This window comes from Coturnix japonica, unplaced genomic scaffold, assembly GCF_054131305.1.
Source record: "Coturnix japonica strain WE unplaced genomic scaffold, WE-NBRP24 Scf104, whole genome shotgun sequence".
Lineage (NCBI taxonomy): Eukaryota > Metazoa > Chordata > Aves > Galliformes > Phasianidae > Coturnix > Coturnix japonica.
The window spans coordinates 1-22,295 of record NW_028189007.1 but is presented as its reverse complement, the minus strand read 5'-3'; the positions used below and the strand labels follow the sequence as shown (position 1 = coordinate 22,295).

Genomic DNA, 22,295 nt, shown 5'->3' with positions numbered 1-22,295 from the left:
GGATTCTTCTTAAAGCGGCAATGCCTGCAGGTGGGCCCACCCCTTAAAAGGGCAACGCCAATACAATCCATTATGGGAGCCCCCCCCACACATTAAAACAATGGGAGACTTCTTAAAGCGGCAACGCCTGCAGGTGGGCCCACTTCTTAAAGGGGCAACGTCAATACTCTCCAATGGGAGCCCCCCAATAACTAAAACACCAATGGGATTCTTCTTAAAGCGGCAACGCCTGTAGGTGGGCCCACTCCTTAAAAGGGCAACGTCAAGACAGCAATGGGATTCTCCTTAAAGCGGCAACACAATCAGGTGGGCCCACCTCTTAAAAGGGCAACGCCAATACGCAATAACAATCCATTATGGGAGACTTCTTAAAGCGGCAATGCCTCCGGGTGGGCCCACGACTTAAAAGGGCAACGCCAATACACTCCAATGGGAACATCCCCACCATTAAAACAATGGGAGACTACTTAAAGCGGCAACGTCATCAGGTGGGCCCACATCTTAAAAGGGCAACGACAATGAGAGACCCCGCCCCCCTTCCACCAATGAAGAACCCTGAGTCTCTTCTTAAAGCGGCAATGCCTGTAGGTGGGCCCACTCCTTAAAGGGGCAACACCAATACGATCCCATATGGGGACCTCCATCCCAAATGAGGTCATCAAAACCACTAATGACGTCACCACCACAACCTATGATGTCATCAGAGCCACGTGTGACGTCACAAAAGCCAGATATGACATCACACAGTCACTTTAATATGGGGGGGGTCCATCCATGCAAACAAACCGTGGCCACTTTAAGACAAGGGGGGGGGATTAATTAATTATTCATGACGGGCGGTTCCTATTGGCTGGGGTTGTGGGCGTGGCCTGCCGTTGGCCCCGCCCCCTCCCCTTAAAGCCAACACGAGGTGAAGCACCGACCCCCCCTGGATCTTGTAGTCGGCCGCCGTCTTCTCGTCGTTCCTATAGGGGACACAGACCCATAGAGACCCATAGAGACCCATAGGGACCCATAGAGACCCATAGAGACCCATAGAGACCCATAGGGACCCATAGAGACCCATAGAGACCCATAGGGACCCATAGAGACACATAGGGACCCATAGAGACCCATAGAGACCCATAGGGACCCATAGAGACCCATAGAGACCCATAGGGACCCATAGAGACACATAGAGACACATAGGGACCCATAGAGACCCATAGGGACCCATAGAGACCCATAGAGACCCATAGAGACCCATAGAGACCCATAGGGACCCATAGAGACCCATAGGGACCCATAGAGACCCATAGGGACCCATAGAGACCCATAGAGACCCATAGGGACCCATAGGGACCCATAGGGACCCATAGGGACCCATAGAGACCCATAGAGACCCATAGGGACCCATAGAGACCCATAGGGACCCATAGAGACCCACAGAGACCCATAGGGACCCATAGAGACCCATAGAGACACATAGAGACCCATAGGGACACATAGGGACCCATAGAGACACATAGAGACCCATAGAGACCCATAGAGACCCATAGAGACCCATAGAGACCCATAGGGACACATAGGGACCCATAGAGACCCATAGAGACCCATAGAGACACACAGAGACCCATAGAGACCCATAGAGACCCATAGGGACCCATAGAGACCCATAGAGACCCCATAGAGACCCCATAGGGACCCATACGGACCCATAGAGACCCATAGAGACACATAGGGACCCATAGGGACCCATAGAGACCCATAGGGACCCATAGAGACCCATAGAGACCCATAGGGACACATAGGGACCCATAGAGACCCATAGGGACCCATAGAGACCCATAGAGACCCATAGGGACCCATAGAGACCCATAGAGACCCATAGGGACACATAGGGACCCATAGAGACCCATAGGGACCCATAGAGACCCATAGAGACCCATAGGGACCCATAGGGACCCATAGGGACCCATAGAGACCCATAGGGACCCATAGGGACCCATAGGGACACATAGGGACCCATAGAGACCCATAGAGACCCATAGGGACCCATAGGGACCCATAGGGACACATAGAGACCCATAGAGACCCATAGGGACCCATAGGGACCCATAGGGACCCATAGGGACCCATAGAGACACATAGGGACCCATAGAGACCCATAGAGACCCCATAGAGACACTATAGACCCACAGGGACCCATAGAGACCCATAGAGACCCATAGAGACCCATAGGGACCCATAGAGACCCATAGGGACCCATAGAGACCCCATAGAGACCCATAGAGACCCATAGAGACCCATAGGGACCCATAGAGACACATAGAGACCCATACAGAGACCCTATAAACCCATACAGATAATAGAGACCCTATAGACCCTATAGAGACCCTATAGACACATAGAGACCCATAGAGACCCATAGGGATCCATAGAGACCCATAGAGACCCCATAGAGACACATAGAGACCCATAGAGACCCTATAGACCTATATAGACCCATATACAGACCCTATAGACCCATATAGACCAGAGACCCATACAGACCCATATAGACCCTATAGACGCATATAAAGACCCTATAGAACCATGGAGACCCATATAGACCCTATAGACCCATATAGAGACCCTATAGACCCATATAACCCCATATAACCCCATATAACCCCATATACACCCCCATATAACCCCATATAACCCCATATAGCCCCATATAACCCTATAGGGCCCCATATCCCCCCATATAACCCCATAGAACCCCATAGAACCCTATAGGGCCCCATATAACCCCATATCACCCCATATAACCCCATATCACCCCATATAACCCCATATCACCCCATATAACCCCATATCCCCCCATAGAACCCCATATCCCCCCATAGAACCCTATAGGGCCCCATATCACCCCATATACCCCCATATACCCCCATATAACCCTATAGAACCCCATATAACCCCATATACCCCCATATAACCCCATATCACCCCATATACCCCCATATAACCCCATAGAACCCTATAGGGCCCCATATCACCCCATACATCTGCTTCCCGCTGTAGATCAGTCGCTGTTGTTGGGGTGGGATCCCTTCCTTCTCCTCCACGCGCTCCTTGATCCGCTCCACCTGAGTATTATGGGATGGAGACCCATAGCGACCCATAGCGACCCATAGAGACCCATAGCGACCCATAGGGACCCATAGGGACCCATAGGGACCCATAGGGACACATAGGGACACATAGGGACCCATAGAGCCCCATAGACACCCCATAGAGCCCCATAGACACCCCATAGAGCCCCATAGAACCCCATATCCCCCCATAGAACCCCATAGAGCCCCATAAACACCCCATATAGACCCCATAGAGCCCCATAGAGCCCCATAGAACCCCATAGAGCCCCATAGACCCCATAGAGCCCCATAGACACCCATAGACCCCATAGAGCCCCATAGACCCCATAGACCCCCATAGAACCCCATAGAGCCCCATAGACACCCCATAGAGCCCCATAGAGCCCCATAGAGCCCCATAGACACCCCATAGAGCCCCATAGAGCCCCATAGACACCCCATAGAGCCCCATAGACGCCATAGAAACCCCATAGAGCCCCATAGAGCCCCATATAAACCCCATAGAGCCCCATAGAGCCCCATAGACACCCCATAGAGCCCCACAGAGCCCCATAGAGCCCCATAGACACCCCATAGACCCCCATAGAGCCCCATAGACACCCCATAGACCCCACAGACACCCCATAGAACCCATAGACACCCCATAGAGCCCCATAGACCCCATAGACACCCCATAGAGCCCATAGACACCCCATAGAGCCCCATAGACACCCCATAGACCCCATAGACACCCCATATCCCCCCATAGGCACCCCAAAGAGCCCCATAGAGCCCCATATAGACCCCATATCCCCCCACAGACACCCCATAGATCCCCATAGAGCCCCATAGAACCCCATAGACACCCCATAGAGCCCCATAGAGCCCCATAGACACCCCATAGACCCCCATAGAGCCCCATATCCCCCCATAGAGCTCCATATATACCCCATAGACCCCATAGAGCCCCATAGACACCCCATAGAGCCCCATAGAGCCCCATTAAACCCCATAGAGCCCCATAGATACCCCATAGAGCCCCATAGACACCCCATAGAGCCCCATAGAGCCCCATAGACACCCCATAGACCCCATAGAACCCCATAGAGCCCCATAGAGCCCATAGACACCCCATAGAGCCCCATAGACACCCCATAGACCCCATAGAGCCCCATAGAGCCCCATAGACACCCCATTGAGCCCCATAGACACCCCATAGAGCCCCATAGAGCCCCATATAAACCCCATAGAACCCATAGACACCCCATAGAGCCCCATAGACCACATAGACACCCCATAGAGCCCATAGACACCCCATAGACCCCCATAGAGCCCCATAGAGCCCCATATAAACCCCATAGAGCCCCATAGAGCCCCATATAAACCCCATAGACACCCCATAGAGCCCCATATAAACCCCATATCCCCCATAGACCCCCATTAAACCCCATAGGCCCCCATTGAGGCCTCACCTTGTCTGTGGGTTCGATATCGATCTCGATCTCTTTCCCGGTCAACGTCTGCCATAGAAATAAATGGGAAAGGCCTCAAAATACCCCAAAATACCCCAAAATACCCCATATAATCCCATATAACCCCATATAACCCCATATAACCCCATATAATCCCATATAATCCCCCATTACCGGCCCCGTTACCTTCACTTTGATCAGCATCGTGCCAAAATGGCCGCCAAACCGGAAGCGGAAGTGCACACAAGCCACGCCCCCCTTCTATACCCACTTCCGGCTTTTCCCACACCCACATCCGGCTTTTCCCGCACCCACTTCCGGCTTTTCCCTCCCACTTCCGGTTTATCGCGGAATGCACGCCGGGAGGTGTAGTCCCAGCTCGCGGACCAATCAGAGCGCGGCACGATCGGACGGTACCATTGTATGGATATAAAGGGGGGGGGGGGGGGGAAGAGGCTCGTTTTGGGTTTAAAAAAGCGGATTTTGGGGTTAAAATAAAAGGAAATTTAAGCTGGACTCACCCGGAGTGGAGAAACTGAAGGCAGAACTGCGGGTCTGTGCATAATTAAGCTCTCATTAGCATAATAATTAATATTAATGAGATGCAAGGCCTATATACCCCCATTGGAGCAGCCCAGCTTGGTGTGCTGCCCATGCTAATGAGCTAATTAGCATATTAATGAATATTCATTACCTTCCTCCGCAGGCCTTCCCTCTCTTCTGATTGGCTGAGGAACTCTGTGAGGGCGGAGTCAGGAGTGAAGGGGGAGGAGCCATAGAGACATATAGAGCCCCATAGGGCCCCATAGAGACCCATAGGGACCCATAGAGACCCATAGAGACCCCATAGAGCCCTATAGACACCCCATAGACACCCCATAGAGCCCCATAGAGCCCTATATAAACCCCATAGACACCCATAGAGCCCCATAGAGCCCCATAGAATCCTATATACACCCCATAGAGCCCCATAGACACCCCATAGAGCCCCATAGACACCCCATAGAGCCCCATAAAATCCTATATACACCCCATAGAGCCCTATAGACACCCCATAGAGCCCCATAGAGCCCCATAGTGCCCCATAGAGCCCCATAGACACCCCATATCCCCCCATAGACACCCCATAGTGCCCCATAGTGCCCCATAGACCCCCATAGACACCCCATAGACACCCCATAGACCCCATAGACACCCCATAGAGCCACATAGAGCCCCATAGACACCACATAGAGCCCCATAGATCCCCATAGAGCCCCATAGAGCCCCATAGACCCCATAGAATCCTATATACACCCCATAGAGCCCCATAGACACCCCATATCCCCCCATAGACCCCATAGAGCCCCATAGACACCCCATATCCCCCCATATACCCCCATAGAGCCCCATAGACACCCCATATCCCCCCCATAGAGCCCCATAGACACCCCATAGAGCCCCATAGAGCCCCATATCCCCCCATAGACACCCCATAGAGCCCCATAGAGCCCCATATCCTCCCATACAGCCCCATAGAGCCCCATAGACACCCCATAGACCCCATAGACACCCCATTGAGCCCCATAGACACCCCATAGAGCCCCATAGAGCCCCATAGACACCCCGTAGAGACCCATAGACACCCCATAGACAACCCATAGAGCCCCATAAACACCCCATAGACACCCCATAGAGCCCCATAGAGCCCCATAGCCACCCCATAGAGCCCCATAGAGCCCCATAGACACCACATAGCCCCCCATAGAGCCCCATAGACACCCCATATACCCCCATAGAGCCCCATAGACACCCCATATCCCCCCATATAAACCCCATAGACCCCACTCACCCAATGGCCGCACACGAAGGGGGCGGAGCTGCCGTCCAGGTGGGCGGGGCTTAGAGGGGGCGGGGCTAACCAAAAGGGGCGGGGCTTAAAAGTGGGCGTGGTTTATTGAGGGGGCGGGGCTTATAAAGGGGGGGCGGGGGCACTCACCCCTTTGATTGACAGCTCTGTTGCCGGGCAGAACTCAGGGGGCGGGGCACTGCGCCTGTGGGCGGGGCTTAATAAAAGGGGCGGAGCTTAATGAAGGGGGGCGGGGCTTGGTGCTGAATCCCAGCCTCCTATTGGTCGCTTTTAAGCCCCGCCTACCGTTCGGGGCGTGTCCCATGTCGCCTAGGTAACGCTCCATGATTGGCAGGGATGGGGGGCGTGGCCCAAAGGGGGCGTGGCTCCAGATGACGCCATAGATCTGGAAAGGGGGCGGGGCCAACGTTAGGCCACGCCCCCTTATAAGCCCCGCCCCCCCTAGGCCCCATAGAGCCCCATAGAGCCCCATAGAGACCCCATAGAGCCCCATAGAGACCCCATAGCACCCCATAGAGCCCCATAGACACCCCATAGCACCCCATAGAGACCCATAGACACCCCATAGAGCCCCATAGACACCCCACAGAGCCCCACAGACACCCCATAGAGCCCCACAGACACCCCATAGACACCCCATAGAGACCCCATAGACACCCCATAGAGCTTAATAGACACCCCATAGAGCCCCATAGACACCCCATAGAACCCATAGAGCCCCATAGACACCCCATAGAACCCCATAGAGCCCCATAGAGCCCCATAGACACCCCATAGAACCCATAGAGCCCCATAGACACCCCATAGAGCCCATAGAGCCCCATAGACCCCCACAGAACCCATAGAGCCCCATAGACACCCCATAGAGCCCCATAGACACCCCATAGCACCCCATAGAGACCCATAGAGACCCATAAAGCCCCATAGAGCCCCATAGACACCCCATAGAGACCCATAGAACCCCATAGACACCCCATAGAGCCCCATAGAGACCCATAGCACGCCATAGACACCGCATAGAGCCCCATAGCGCCCCATAGACACCCCATATAGACCCCATAGAGCCTCATAGACACCCCATAGAGCCCCATAGAGACCCATAGATACCCCATAGAGCCCCATAGAGCCCCATAGAGACCACGTAGTACCCCATAGAGCCACATAGACACCCCATAGAGCCCCATATAGACTCCATAGAACCCATAGAGCCCCATATAGACCCCATAGAGCCCCATAGAGCCAATAAAGCCCCATAGACACCCTATAGAGCCCCATAGAGCCCCATAGAACCCCATAGAGCCCCATAGAACCCCATAGATACCCCATAGAGCCCCATAGAGCAACACACACCGCAAAGAACCCCACAGACACCCATAGAATCCCATAGAGCCCCATAGACACCCCATAGAGCCCCATAGAGCCCCATAGAGACCCATAGAGACCCCATAGAGCCTAACAGACCCCATACATACCCCATAAAGCCCCATAGAGCCCCATAGACACCCCATAGAGCCCCATAAACACCCCATAGAGCCCATAGAGCCCATTGAACCCAACCCAATCCCCATTGGCCCATTCAATCCCCTCCTCCCTCTTCCCCCGCTCCCATTGGCCGGCCGTGATCCCAACCTCGTTCCCATTGGCCGATATCGATCCCAGCTCGATTCCTATTGGCTCACCTTGTTCCGGTCCGGGGGGGGCAGGGCGCTGTCGATGCGATACAGGAAGTGGAAGCAGAGCTGCTCCAATGCAAGGAGGAAATGGGGCCCATAGGAATCAATGGCCGGGCCCTATAGAATCAATGGGGCCCTATTGGGTTATATAGGGCTACAGTGGGATAAAGGGGGCTATACTGGTCTATACTGGTCCATACTGGTCCATACCGGTCTATACCGGTCTATACTGGTCTATACTGGTCTATAATGGTCTATACTCGTCTATACTGGTCCCATATTGGTCCATATTGGGCTGTATTGGGCTGTATTGGGATGTATGGGGCTATACTGGGCCATATTGGGCTGTATTGGGTTATACGGGGCTATAGTGGGCTATACTGGTCCATACTGGTCTATAGTGGTCCCATATTGGGCCATATTGGGCTGTACTGGTCCATATTGGGCTATACTGGTCCCATATTGGGCTATATAGGGTTATACTGGTCCATATTGGGCTATATTGGGCTGTATTGGGCTGTATTGGGCTATACTGGTCTATACTGGGCTGTATTGGGCTGTATTGGGCTATAGTGGTCCCATATTGGGCTATATTGGGTTATATTGGGCTATATTGGGCTATACTGGGCTATACTGGTCTATAGTGGTCTATACTTGTCTATACTGGTCCCATATTGGTCCATATTGGGCTATATTGGGCTACACTGGGCTATACTGGTCTATAGTGGTCCCATATTGGGCTATATTGGGCTGTATAGGGCTTTATTGGTCTATACTGGTCTATATTGGGCTATATTGGGATGTATGGGGATATACTGGTCCATATTGGTCTATAGTGGTCCCATATTGGGTTATACTGGGCTATATTGGTCTATAGTGGTCCCATATTGGGCTATATTGGGCTATATTGGGCTATAGTGGTCCTATATTGGTCCATATTGGGCTATACTGGGCTATACTGGTCTATAGTGGTCCCATATTGGGCCATATTGGGCTGTATTGGGATGTATTGGGCTGTATTGGGATGTATGGGGCGATACTGGTCTATACTGGGCTATACTGGGCCATACTGGGCTGTATTGGGATGTATTGGGATGTATGGGGATATACTGGGCTATACTGGGCTATACTGGGCCATACTGGTCCCATATTGGGCCATATTGGGTCTTATGTGGGTTCTATAGGGAGATATAGGGGGATATGGGGGGATATGGGGTCTGACGGGCCCTATAAAATCAATGGGGTCATATAGGGACCGGGCCCTATTGGGTTATATAGGGCTATAGTGGGATATAGGGGGCCCTATTGGGTTATATAGGGCTATAGTGGGATATAGGGGGCCCTATTGGGTTATATAGGGCTATGGTGGGATATAGGGGGCCCTATTGGGTTATATAGGGTTATAGTGGGATATAGGGGGCCCTATTGGGTTATATAGGGCTATAGTGGGATATAGGGGGCCCTATTGGGTTATATAGGGTTATAGTGGGATATAGGGGGCTGTATTGGGTTATATAGGGCTATAGTGGGATATAGGGGGCCCTATTGGGTTATATAGGGCTATAGTGGGATATAGGGGGCCGTATTGGGTTATATAGGGCTATAGTGGGATATAGGGGGCCCTATTGGGTTATATAGGGCTATAGTGGGATATAGGGGGCCCTATTGGGTTATATAGGGCTATAGTGGGATATAGGGGGCCCTATTGGGTTATATAGGGCTACAGTGGGATATAGGGGGATATAGGGGGCCCTATTGGGTTATATAGGGCTATAGTGGGTTATATAGGGCTATAGTGGGATATAGGGGGCCCTATTGGGTTATATAGGGCTATAGTGGGATATAGGGGGCCCTATTGGGTTATATAGGGCTATAGTGGGATATAGGGGGCTATAGTGGGTTATATAGGGCTATAGTGGGATATAGGGGGCCCTATTGGGTTATATAGGGCTAGAGTGGGATATAGGGGGCCCTATTGGGTTATATAGGGCTAGAGTGGGATATAGGGGGCCCTATTGGGTTATATAGGGCTAGAGTGGGATATAGGGGGCCCTATTGGGTTATATAGGGCTATAGTGGGATATAGGGGGCCCTATTGGGTTATATAGGGCTATAGTGGGATATAGGGGGCTATAGTGGGATATAGGGGGCCCTATTGGGTTATATAGGGCTATAGTGGGATATAGGGGGCCATATTGGGTTATATAGGGCTATAGTGGGATATAGGGGGCCCTATTGGGTTATATAGGGCTATAGTGGGATATAGGGGGCCCTATTGGGTTATATAGGGCTATAGTGGGATATAGGGGGCCCTATTGGGTTATATAGGGCTATAGTGGGATATAGGGGGCCATATTGGGTTATATAGGGCTAGAGTGGGATATAGGGGGCCCTATTGGGTTATATAGGGCTAGAGTGGGATATAGGGGGCCCTATTGGGTTATATAGGGCTAGAGTGGGATATAGGGGCTATACTGGGCCATACTGGTCCCATATTACTCCATATTGGTCTATATTGGGCTATACTGGTCCCATATTGGGCTATATTGGGCTGTATTGGGATGTATGGGGCTATATTGGGCTATACTGGGCTATATTGGGCTATATAGGGCTGTATTGGGCTATACTGGTCTATATTGGTCTATATTGGGCTATACTGGTCCCATATTGGGCTGTATTGGGATGTATTGGTCTATACTGGTCTATATTGGGCTATATTGGGCTATAATGGGCTATACTGGTCCATAATGGTCTATAGTGGTCCCATATTGGGCTATACTGGAACATATTGGTCTATAGTGGTCCCATAATGGGCTATATTGGGCTGTATTGGTCTATACTGGTCTGTATTGGTCTATAGTGGTCTATACTGGTCTATATTGGGCTGTATTGGGCTATACTGGGCTACAGTGGGCCATAGTGGGCTATACTGGTCTATATTGGGCTATACTGGTCTATAATGGTCTATATTGGGCTATAGTGGTCCCATATTGGGCTATACTGGTCTATAGTGGTCTATATTGGGCTATACTGGTCCATATTGGGCTATATTGGGCTGTATTGGATTATACTGGTCCCATATTGGTCCATATTGGGCTGTATTGGGATGTATGGGGCTATACTGGGCTATACTGGTCCATACTGGTCTATAGTGGTCCCATATTGGGCCATGTTGGGCTGTATTGGTCCATATTGGGCTATATAGGGCTATACTGGTCCCATATTGGGCTGTATTGGGCTGTATTGGGATGTATGGGGCTATACTGGGCTATACTGGGCTATATTGGGCTATATAGGGCTATACTGGGCTATACTGGTCCATACTGGTCTATAGTGGTCCCATATTGGGCCATATTGGGCTATATAGGGCTATATTGGGCTGTATTGGGCCGTATTGGGATGTATGGGGCTATACTGGGATATACTGGGCCGTATGGGGATGTATGGGGCTATACTGGGCCATACTGGGCCGTATTGGGATGTATAGGGCTATACTGGGCTATACTGGGCCGTATTGGGCTGTATTGGGCTATATTGGTCTATACTGGTCTACATTAGGCTATATTGGGCTATAATGGGCTATACTGGTCCATAATGGTCTATACTGGTCCCATATTGGGCTATACTGAGCTATACTGGTCTATATTGGTCCACATTGGGCTATATTGGGCTATACTGCGGTATATTGGTCTATAGTGGCCCTATATTGGTCCATATTGGGCTATACTGGGCTATACTGGTTTATACTGGTCCCATATTGGTCCATATTGGGCTATATAGGGCTATACTGGTCCATATTGGGCTGTATTGGGATGTATTGGGATGTATGGGGCTATACTGGGCTATACTGGGCCATACTGGTCCATATTGGGCTGTATTGGGCTATACTGGGCTATACTGGTCTATAGTGGTCTATATAGGGCTATACTGGTCCCATATTGGGCTATATTGGGCTGTATTGGGATGTATGGGGCTATACTGGTCCCATATTGGGCTATATAGGGTTATACTGGTCCATATTGGGCTATATTGGGCTGTATTGGGATGTATGGGGCTATACTGGTCCCATACTGGTCCATACTGGGCTATAGTGGTCTATATAGGGCTATACTGGTCCCATATTGGGCTATATTGGGCTGTATTGGGATGTATGGGGCTATACTGGTCCCATATTGGGCTATATAGGGTTATACTGGTCCATATTGGGCTATATTGGGCTGTATTGGGATGTATGGGGCTATACTGGTCCCATACTGGTCCATACTGGGCTATAGTGGTCTATATAGGGCTATACTGGTCCCATATTGGTCCATATTGGGCTATATAGGGCTGTATTGGGCTATACTGGGCTATATTGGTCTATATTGGTCTATATTGGGCTGTATTGGGCTATACTGGGCCATACTGGTCCCATATTGCTCCATATTGGGCTATATTGGTCTATACTGGTCTATATTGGGCTATATTGGGCTGTATTGGGCTATAGTGGGCTACAGTGGGCCATAGTGGGCTATACTGGTCCCATATTGGTCCATACTGGTCTATAGTGGTCTATATTGGGCTATAGTGGTCTATATTGGGCTATATTGGGCTGTATTGGGCTATACTGGGCTATACTGGGCCGTATTGGGATGTATGGGGCTATACTGGGCTATATTGGGCTATATTGGGATGTATGGGGATATACTGGTCCATATTGGTCTATAGTGGTCCCATATTGGGTTATACTGGGCTATATTGGTCTATAGTGGTCCCATATTGGGCTATATTGGGCTATATTGGGCTATACTGGGGTATATTGGGCTATAGTGGTCCTATATTGGTCCATATTGGGCTATACTGGGCTATACTGGTCTATAGTGGTCCCATATTGGTCCATATTGGGCTGTATTGGGATGTATTGGGCTGTATTGGGATGTATGGGGCTATACTGGGCTATACTGGGCCGTATTGGGATGTATTGGGATAGATGGGGATATACTGGGCTATACTGGGCTATACTGGGCCATACTGGCCCCATATTGGGCCATATTGGGTCTTATGTGGGTTCTATAGGGAGATATAGGGGGATATGGGGGGATATGGGGTCTGCCGGGCCCTATAAAATCAATGGGGTGATATAGGGACCGGGCCCTATTGGGTTATATAGGGTTATAGTGGGATATAGGGGGCCATATTGGGTTATATAGGGCTATAGTGGGATATAGGGGGCCCTATTGGGTTATATAGGGCTATAGTGGGATATAGGGGGCCCTATTGGGTTATATAGGGCTATAGTGGGATATAGGGGGCCCTATTGGGTTATATAGGGCTACAGTGGGATATAGGGGGCCCTATTGGGTTATATAGGGTTATAGTGGGATATAGGGGGCCCTATTGGGTTATATAGGGCTAGAGTGGGATATAGGGGGCCATATTGGGTTATATAGGGCTAGAGTGGGATATAGGGGGCCCTATTGGGTTATATAGGGCTATAGTGGGATATAGGGGGCCCTATTGGGTTATATAGGGCTATAATGGGATATAGGGGGCCCTATTGGGTTATATAGGGCTATAGTGGGATATAGGGGGCCCTATTGGGTTATATAGGGCTATAGTGGGATATAGGGGGCCCTATTGGGTTATATAGGGCTATAGTGGGATATATAGGGCTATAGTGGGATATAGGGGGCCATATTGGGTTATATAGGGCTATAGTGGGATATATAGGGCTATATTGGGATATAGGGGGCCATATTGGGTTATATATGGCTAGAGTGGGTTATATAGGGCTACAGTGGGATATAGGGGGCCCTATTGGGTTATATAGGGCTATAGTGGGTTATATAGGGCTATAGTGGGATATAGAGGGCCCTATTGGGTTATATAGGGCTATAGTGGGATATAGGGGGCCCTATTGGGTTATATAGGGCTATAGTGGGATATAGGGGGCCCTATTGGGTTATATAGGGCTCTAGTGGGATATAGGGGGCCCTATTGGGTTATATAGGGCTATAGTGGGATATAGGGGGCCCTATTGGGTTATATAGGGCTATAGTCGGATATAGGGGGCCCTATTGGGTTATATAGGGCTATAGTGGGATATAGGGGGCCCTATTGGGTTATATAGGGCTCTAGTGGGATATAGGGGGCCCTATTGGGTTATATAGGGCTATAGTGGGATATAGGGGGCCCTATTGGGTTATATAGGGCTATAGTGGGATATAGGGGGATATAGGGGGCCCTATTGGGTTATATAGGGCTATAGTGGGTTATATAGGGCTATAGTGGGATATAGGGGGCCCTATTGGGTTATATAGGGCTATAGTGGGTTATATAGGGCTATAGTGGGATATAGGGGGCCCTATTGGGTTATATAGGGCTATAGTGGGATATAGGGGGCCCTATTGGGTTATATAGGGCTATAGTGGGATATAGGGGGCCCTATTGGGTTATATAGGGCCATAGTGGGATATAGGGGGCCCTATTGGGTTATATGGGGCTATAGGGGGATATAGGGGGCCCTATTGGGTTATATAGGGCTATAGTGGGATATAGGGGGCTATAGTGGGTTATATAGGGCTATAGTGGGATATAGGGGGCCCTATTGGGTTATATAGGGCTATAGTGGGATATAGGAGGCCCTATTGGGTTATATAGGGCTACAGTGGGATATAGGGGGCCCTATTGGGTTATATAGGGCTATAGTGGGATATAGGGGGCCCTATTGGGTTATATGGGGCTAGAGTGGGATATAGGGGGCTATAGTGGGCTGTATTGGGTTATATGGGGCTATAGTGGGATATACTGGTCTATACTGGTCCATAATGGTCTATAGTGGTCCCATATTGGTCTATATTGGTCTATACTGATCCATAATAGTCTATACTCTATATCTATATTGGGCTATACTGGTCCATACTGGTCCATACTGGTCCATACTGGTCCATACTGGTCCCTACTAGTCTATACTGCTCTATACTGGTCCATACTGGTCTATACTGGTCTATACTGGTCCATACTGGTCTATACTGGTCCATACTGGTCTATACTGGTCCATACTGGTCCACACTGGTCCATACTGGTCTATACTGGTCCATACTGGTTTATACTGGTTTATACTGGTCTATACTGGTCCATACTGGTCCATACCGGTCCATACTGGTCCATACTGGTCTATACTGGTTTATACTGGTTTATACTGGTCCGTACCTTTAGATAATCCCGGCGTTTTTTGGGGTCCCATATAAGGGGTAAAATGGAGTCGCGAAAATCCTGTTGGGCCTCGAGAACCTGCAGCTGTTCAATGGGGGGCTGGGATATGGGGGGAGATACGGGGGGATATGGGGGGATATGGGGCAGATATGGGGGGATATGGGGGGATATGGGGGAATATGGGGGGATATGGGGAGATATAGGGGTATATGGGGGGATATGGGGAGATATGGGGGGATATGGGGAGATATGGGGAGATATGGGGTTATATGGGGAGATATGGGGGGATATGGGGCAGATATGGGGAGATATGGGGGGATATGGGGCAGATATGGGGGGATATGGGGGGATATGGGGCAGATATGGGGGGATATGGGGCAGAAATGGGGGGATATGGGGGGATATGGGGCAGATATGGGGGGATATGGGGGGATATGGGGGGATATGGGGAGATATGGGGGGATATGGGGAGATATGGGGGGATATGGGGCAGATATGGGGGGATATGGGGGGATATGGGGCAGATATGGGGAGATATGGGGCAGAAATGGGGGGATATGGGGGGATATGGGGCAGATATGGGGGGATATGGGGGGATATGGGGGGATATGGGGAGATATGGGGGATATGGGGAATATGGGGCAGAAATGGGGGGATATGGGGGGATATGGGGGGATATGGGGAGATATGGGAGGATATGGGGAGATATGGGGAGATATGGGGGGATATGGGGAGATATGGGGGGTATATGGGGGGATATGGGGGGATATGGGGAGATATGGGGGGATATGGGGGGATATGGGGGGATATGGGGAGATATGGGGGGATATGGGGGGATATGGGGGGATATGGGGGGATATGGGGAGATATGGGGGGTATATGGGGGGATATGGGGGGATATGGGGAGATATGGGGGGATATGGGGAGATATGGGGGGATATGGGGTGATATGGGGGGATATGGGGCAGAAATGGGGGGATATGGGGGCATATAGGGTCAATGGGGATATGGGGGACCCCCATATCCCCCCCCAGCCCCATAGCTCCCCCATATCCCCCCATATCCCTCCCATATACCCCTATATCCCCCCATATCATCCCATATACCCCCATATCCCCCCATAAAACCCCATATCACCCCATAAGACCCGATATTCCCCCATAGGACCCCCATATCCCCCCATATCCCCCCATTTCTGCCCCATATCCCCCCATATAACCCCATATCCCCCCATTTCCCCCCCATATCCCCCCAAATCCCCCCATATCCCCCATTAATGACCCCATAGGACCCCCATATCCCCCTATATACCCCATAGGACCCCATATAACCCTATAGGACCCCATTTAACCCCATATCCTCCCATATCCCCCCCATATCCCCCCATATCCCCCCATATCCCCCCATATACCCCCATATCCCCCCATATCCCCCCATATCCCCCCATATCTCCCCATATCCCCCCATATAACCCCATATCCCCCCATATCCCCCCATATAACCCCATATCCCCCCATATCCCCCCCATATCCCCCCATATAACCCCATATCCCCCCATATAACCCCATATAACCCCATATTCCCCCATATCCCCCCATATCCCCCCATATCCCCCCATATCACCCCATATCCCACCTATATCCCCCCATATAACCCCATATCCCCCCATATCCCCCCATATCCCCCCATATCTCCCCATATCCCCCCCATATAACCCCATATCCCCCCATATCCCCCCATATCCCCCCATATAACCCCATATCCCCCTATATCTCCCCATATCCCCCCATATCCCCCCATATCCCCCCATATAACCCCATATCCCCCCATATCCCCCCATATCCCCCCCATATCACCCCATATCCCCCCATATAACCCCATATCCCCCCATATCCCCCCATATCTCCCCATATCCCCCCATATCCCCCCATATCCCCCCATATCACCCCATATCCCCCCATATCCCCCCATATCCCCCCCATATCCCCCCCATATCACCCCCATATCCCCCCATATAACCCCATATACACCCATATCTCCCCATATCCCCCCATATCTGCCCCATATCCCCCCATATCTCCCCATATCCCCCCATATCCCCCCATATAACCCCATATCTCCCCATATCCCCCCATATCTCCCCATATCCCCCCATATCCCCCCATATCCCCCATTAATAACCCCATAGGACCCCCATATCCCCCTATATAACCCATAGGACCCCATATAACCTTATAGGACTCCATTTAACCCCATATCCCCCCATATTCCCCCATATTACCCCATATTGCCCCATATCCCCCCCATATGCCCCCATATAACCCCATATAACCCCATATAACCCCATATCTCCCCATATCCCCCCATATACCCCCATATAACCCCATATAACCCCATATCCCCCCATATACCCCCATATCTCCCCATATCCCCCCATATAACCCCATATAACCCCATATCCCCCCCCCACCTGTAGCCCCCTGCCCCAATTTAATGGGGGTCCCTCGGGGAAATAGAGGTCGATGGAGTCGAAGAGCTGAGGCTCCGAATGGGGCTCCTGGAGCTGGAAGTGAACGGCCTGGATGGAGGGCAAGATGTGGGGGGATATGGGGTTATAGGGGGGAATATGGGGTATATGGGGGGATATAGGGGGTAATATGGGGTCTATGGGGGGATATGGGGGGGATATGGGGGGATATGGGGGGATATGGGGGGATATAGGGGGTAATATGGGGTCTATGGGGGGATATAGGGGGTAATATGGGGTCTATGGGGGGTAATATGGGGTCTATGGGGGGATATGGGGGGATATAGGGGGATATGGGGTGATATGGGGGGGATATGGGGGGATATGGGGGGATATAGGGGGTAATATGGGGTCTATAGGGGGATATGGGGGGATATGGGGTCACTATGGGGGTATATGGGGGGTTATGGGGGGATATAGGGGGATATGGGGGGTAATATGGGGTCTATGGGGGGATATAGGGGGATATGGGGGGATATAGGGGGTCTATGGGGGGATATAGGGGGATATGGGGGGATATGGGGGGGATATAGGGGGTAATATGGGGTCTATGGGGGGATATAGGGGGCTATGGGGGGATATGGGGGGATATGGGGGGTATAGGGGGATATGGAGGGTAATATGGGGTCTATGGGGGGATATAGGGGGTCTATGGGGGGATATGGGGGAATATAGGGGTAATATGGGGTCTATGGGGGGATATAGGGGGATATGGGGGGATATAGGGGGATATGGGGGTCTATGGGGTCACTATGGGAGTCTATAAGGGGATATGGGGGGATATGGGGGGATATAGGGGGTCTATGTGGGGTAATATGGGGTCTATGGGGGGATATGGGGTCACTATGGGGGGATATAGGGGGCTATAGGGGGTCTATGGGGGGATATAGGGGGATATAGGGGGTAATATGGGGTCTATGGGGGGATATGGGGGGTTATAGGGGGTCTATGGGGGGTTATGGGGGGATATGGGGGGATATAGGGGGTCTATGGGGGGATATGGGGGGATATAGGGGGTGATATGGGGTCTATGAGGGGTAATATGGGGTCTATGGGGGGATATAGGGGATAATATGAGGTCTATGGGGGGATATGGGGGGATATGGGGGGATATAGAGGGATATGGGGGGATATAGGGGGATATAGAGGGTAATATGGGGTCTATGGGGGGTAATATGGGGTCTATGGGGGGATATAGGGGGTAATATGGGGTCTATGGGGGGTTATGGGGGGTAATATGGGGTCTAGGTGGGGCAATATGGGGTCTATGGGGGGCAATATGGGGTCTATGGGGGGATATGGGGATATAGGGGGTCTATGGGGGGATATGGGGGGATATGGGGGGGATATAGGGGGTAATATGGGGTCTATGGGGGTCTATGGGGGGTAATATGGGGTCTATGGGGGGATATGGTGGGTCTATGGGGGCTTGTATGGGGTCTATGGGGGTCTATGGGGATATAGGGGGTCTATGGGGGGATATGGGGGGGATATAGGGGGATATGGGGGGATATGGGGGGGATATGGGGGGATATAGGGGGATATGGGGTCTATGGGGGGATATAGGGGAATATGGGGGGATATAGGGGGATATAGGGGGATATGGGGGATATAGGGGGGATATGGGGGGGATATGGGGGGATATGGGGGGATATAGGGGGGATATGGGGGGATATGGGGGGTAATATGGGGTCTATGGGGGGATATGGGGGGATATGGGGGGATATAGGGGGATATGGGGGGATATAGGGGGATATGGGGGGATATAGGGGGATATAGAGGGTAATATGGGGTCTATGGGGGGTAATATGGGGTCTATGGGGGGATATAGGGGGTAATATGGGGTCTATGGGGGTAATATGGGGTCTATGGGGGGATATAGGGGGTAATATGGGGGGATATAGGGGGGATATAGGGGGATATGTGTGGATATGGGGGGGTTATGGGGGGATATGGTGGGTCTATGGGGGGTCGTATGGGGTCTATGGGGGATATAGGGGGTCTATAGGGGGATATGGGGGGATATAGGGGGTCTATGGGGGGTAACGCAAGGGCTTCTGGGAAGGGCTGGCGGCCATCTTGGAACCGCAAGGGATGCTAATAAAGGGTGGCAGCCATCTTGTCACCGCAAAGCCTTCTGGGAAGGCTTATGTCGGCCATCTTGGCACAGAAGGGGTGTCGGCCATCTTGGCACCCCAAGGCCTTCTGGGAAGGGGTGTCGGCCATCTTGGAACCCCAAGGCCTTCTGGGAAGGGGTGTCGGCCATCTTGGCACCGAGGGAAAGGAAGTGTGGCAGCCATCTTGTTGCCGCAAGGGATGCTGGGAAGGATTGGCGGCCATCTTGGTGCCGCAGTGTCTACTGGGATAGGTCAGCGGCCATCTTGGCACCCCAAGGCCTTATGGGAAGGGTTGGCGGCCATCTTGGCACTGCAAGGGATGCTGGGAAGGGGTGGCAGCCATCTTGGCACCGCAAGGCCTTCTGGGAAGGGTTGTTGGCGGCCATCTTGGCACCCCAAGGCCTTCTGGGAAGGGGTGTCGGCCATCTTGGCACCTCAAGGCCTTCTGGGAAGGGATGGTGGCCATCTTGGCACCTCAAGGCCTTCTGGGAAGGCTTATGTCGGCCATCTTGGCACAGAAGGGGTGTCGGCCATCTTGGTGCCGCAGTGTCTACTGGGAAGGGGTGTCGGCCATCTTGGCACCCCAAGGCATTCTGGGAAGGGGTGGCGGCCATCTTGTCACCGCAAGGCCTTCTGGGAAGGGTTGTTGTCGGCCATTTTGGCACCGCAAGGGCTTCTGGGAAGTGGTGTCGGCCATCTTGGCACGGCAAGGGATGCTGGGAAGGAATGGCAGCCATCTTGGTGCCACAGTGTCTACTGGGATGGGTAGGCAGCCATCTTGGCACCGCAAGGGATGCTGGGAAGGGTCAGTGGCCATCTTGGCACCGCAAGGGATGCTGGGATGGGTTGTTGGCGGCCATCTTGGCACCTCAAGGGATGCTGGGAAGGGGTGGCGGCCATCTTGGCACCTCAAGAGATGCTGGGAAGGGGTGGCGGCCATCTTGGTGCCGCAGTGTCTACTGGGATAGGTCGGCAGCCATCTTGGCACCCCAAGGCCTTCTGGGAAGGGGTGGCAGCCATCTTGGCACCCCAAGGCCTTCAGGGAAGGCTTATGTCGGCCATCTTGGCACCGCAAGGCCTTCTGGGAAGTGGTGTTGGCCATCTTGGCACCCCAAGGCCTTATGGGAAGGGTTGGCGGCCATCTTGGCACTGCAAGGGATGCTGGGAAGGGGTGGCAGCCATCTTGGTGCCACAAGGTCTTCTGGGAAGGGGTGTCGGCCATCTTGGCACCGCAAGGGATGCTGGGAAGGGTTGGCGGCCATCTTGTTAGACCCATAAGGGAAAAGAAGGATGGCAACCATCTTGGCACCGCAAGGGATGCTGGGAAGCGGTGGCGGCCATCTTGTTGCCGCAAGGCCTTCTGGGAAGGGATGTTGGCGGCCATTTTGGCACCGCAAGGGCTTCTGGGAAGGGTTAGCAGCCATCTTGGCACTGCAAGGGATGCTGGGAAGGAACGGCAGCCATCTTGGTGCCACAGTGTCTACTGGGAAGGGTTGGCGGCCATATTGTCGCCGCAAGGCATGCTGGGAAGGGTCAGCGGCCATCTTGGCACCTCAAGGCCTTCTGGGATGGGTCGGCGGCCATCTTGTCATCGCAAGGGATGCTAAGGGGTGGCAGCCATCTTGTTGCCGCAAGGCCTTCTGGGAAGGTGTGTCGGCCATCTTGTCATCACAAGGGATGCTGGGAGGGGGTGGCGGCCATCTTGGCACCACAAAGGCTTCTGGGAAGGGTTGGCGGCCATCTTCTAAGGCCCAATAAGGGAAAGGAAGGACGGCGGCCATCTTGGAACCCCAAGGCATTCTGGGAAGGGGTGGCGGCCATCTTGGCACCACAAGGGATGCTGGGATGGGTTGTTGGCGGCCATCTTGGCACCTCAAGGTATGCTGGGAAGGGGTGGCAGCCATCTTGGCACTGCAAGGGATGCTGGGAAGGGGTGGCAGCCATCTTGGCACCGCAAAGCCTTCTGGGATGGCTTGTGTCAGCCATCTTGCTGTACTCACGGCAGCCTGCAGGCCGAGGCGGAGGCGGACGCCATGTTGTGGGGTGACGGCGTCGGGGGCGGCTTTGAGCACGGCGTCCAATAGGGCCAGGACACGGGGCAGGTGACGAAGACGACGGCGACGAAGGACGTGCCAGCAGGCACACAGCGCCACCCGGAGGGCGGAGGGGGAACTGCAGGGGGATATAATGGAACCCTATGGTATATGGGTCTATAATGTAACCCTATGGGTCTATAGCTTAAGGTTATGGCCCTACAACCAACCCTATGGCCCTATAGCTTATGGTTATGGCCCTATAGTGTAACTCTATGGCCCTATAGCTTATGGTTATGGCCCTACAACCAACTCTATGGCCCTAAAAC

The 22,295-nt window shown here is 52.3% G+C and overlaps 1 protein-coding gene across 1 annotated transcript; it reads right to left on the bottom strand.

Moving 5' to 3' along the window:
• Positions 1-734: 734 nt before the first annotated feature.
• On the bottom strand, positions 735-22,100 carry LOC107307485 (uncharacterized). The gene is made up of 12 exons (XM_085534976.1): positions 21,934-22,100; positions 17,760-17,867; positions 15,287-15,373; positions 8,102-8,161; positions 6,708-6,807; positions 6,552-6,618; positions 6,405-6,469; positions 5,268-5,311; positions 5,095-5,128; positions 4,574-4,621; positions 3,031-3,113; positions 735-965 (listed from the first exon to the last, which is right to left on the bottom strand). The coding sequence occupies exons 5-12, from the start codon at positions 6,745-6,747 to the stop codon at positions 828-830; spliced, it is 519 nt and encodes a 172-aa protein (XP_085391102.1). The 5' UTR covers positions 6,748-6,807; positions 8,102-8,161; positions 15,287-15,373; positions 17,760-17,867; positions 21,934-22,100; the 3' UTR covers positions 735-827.
• Positions 22,101-22,295: the final 195 nt, after the last annotated feature.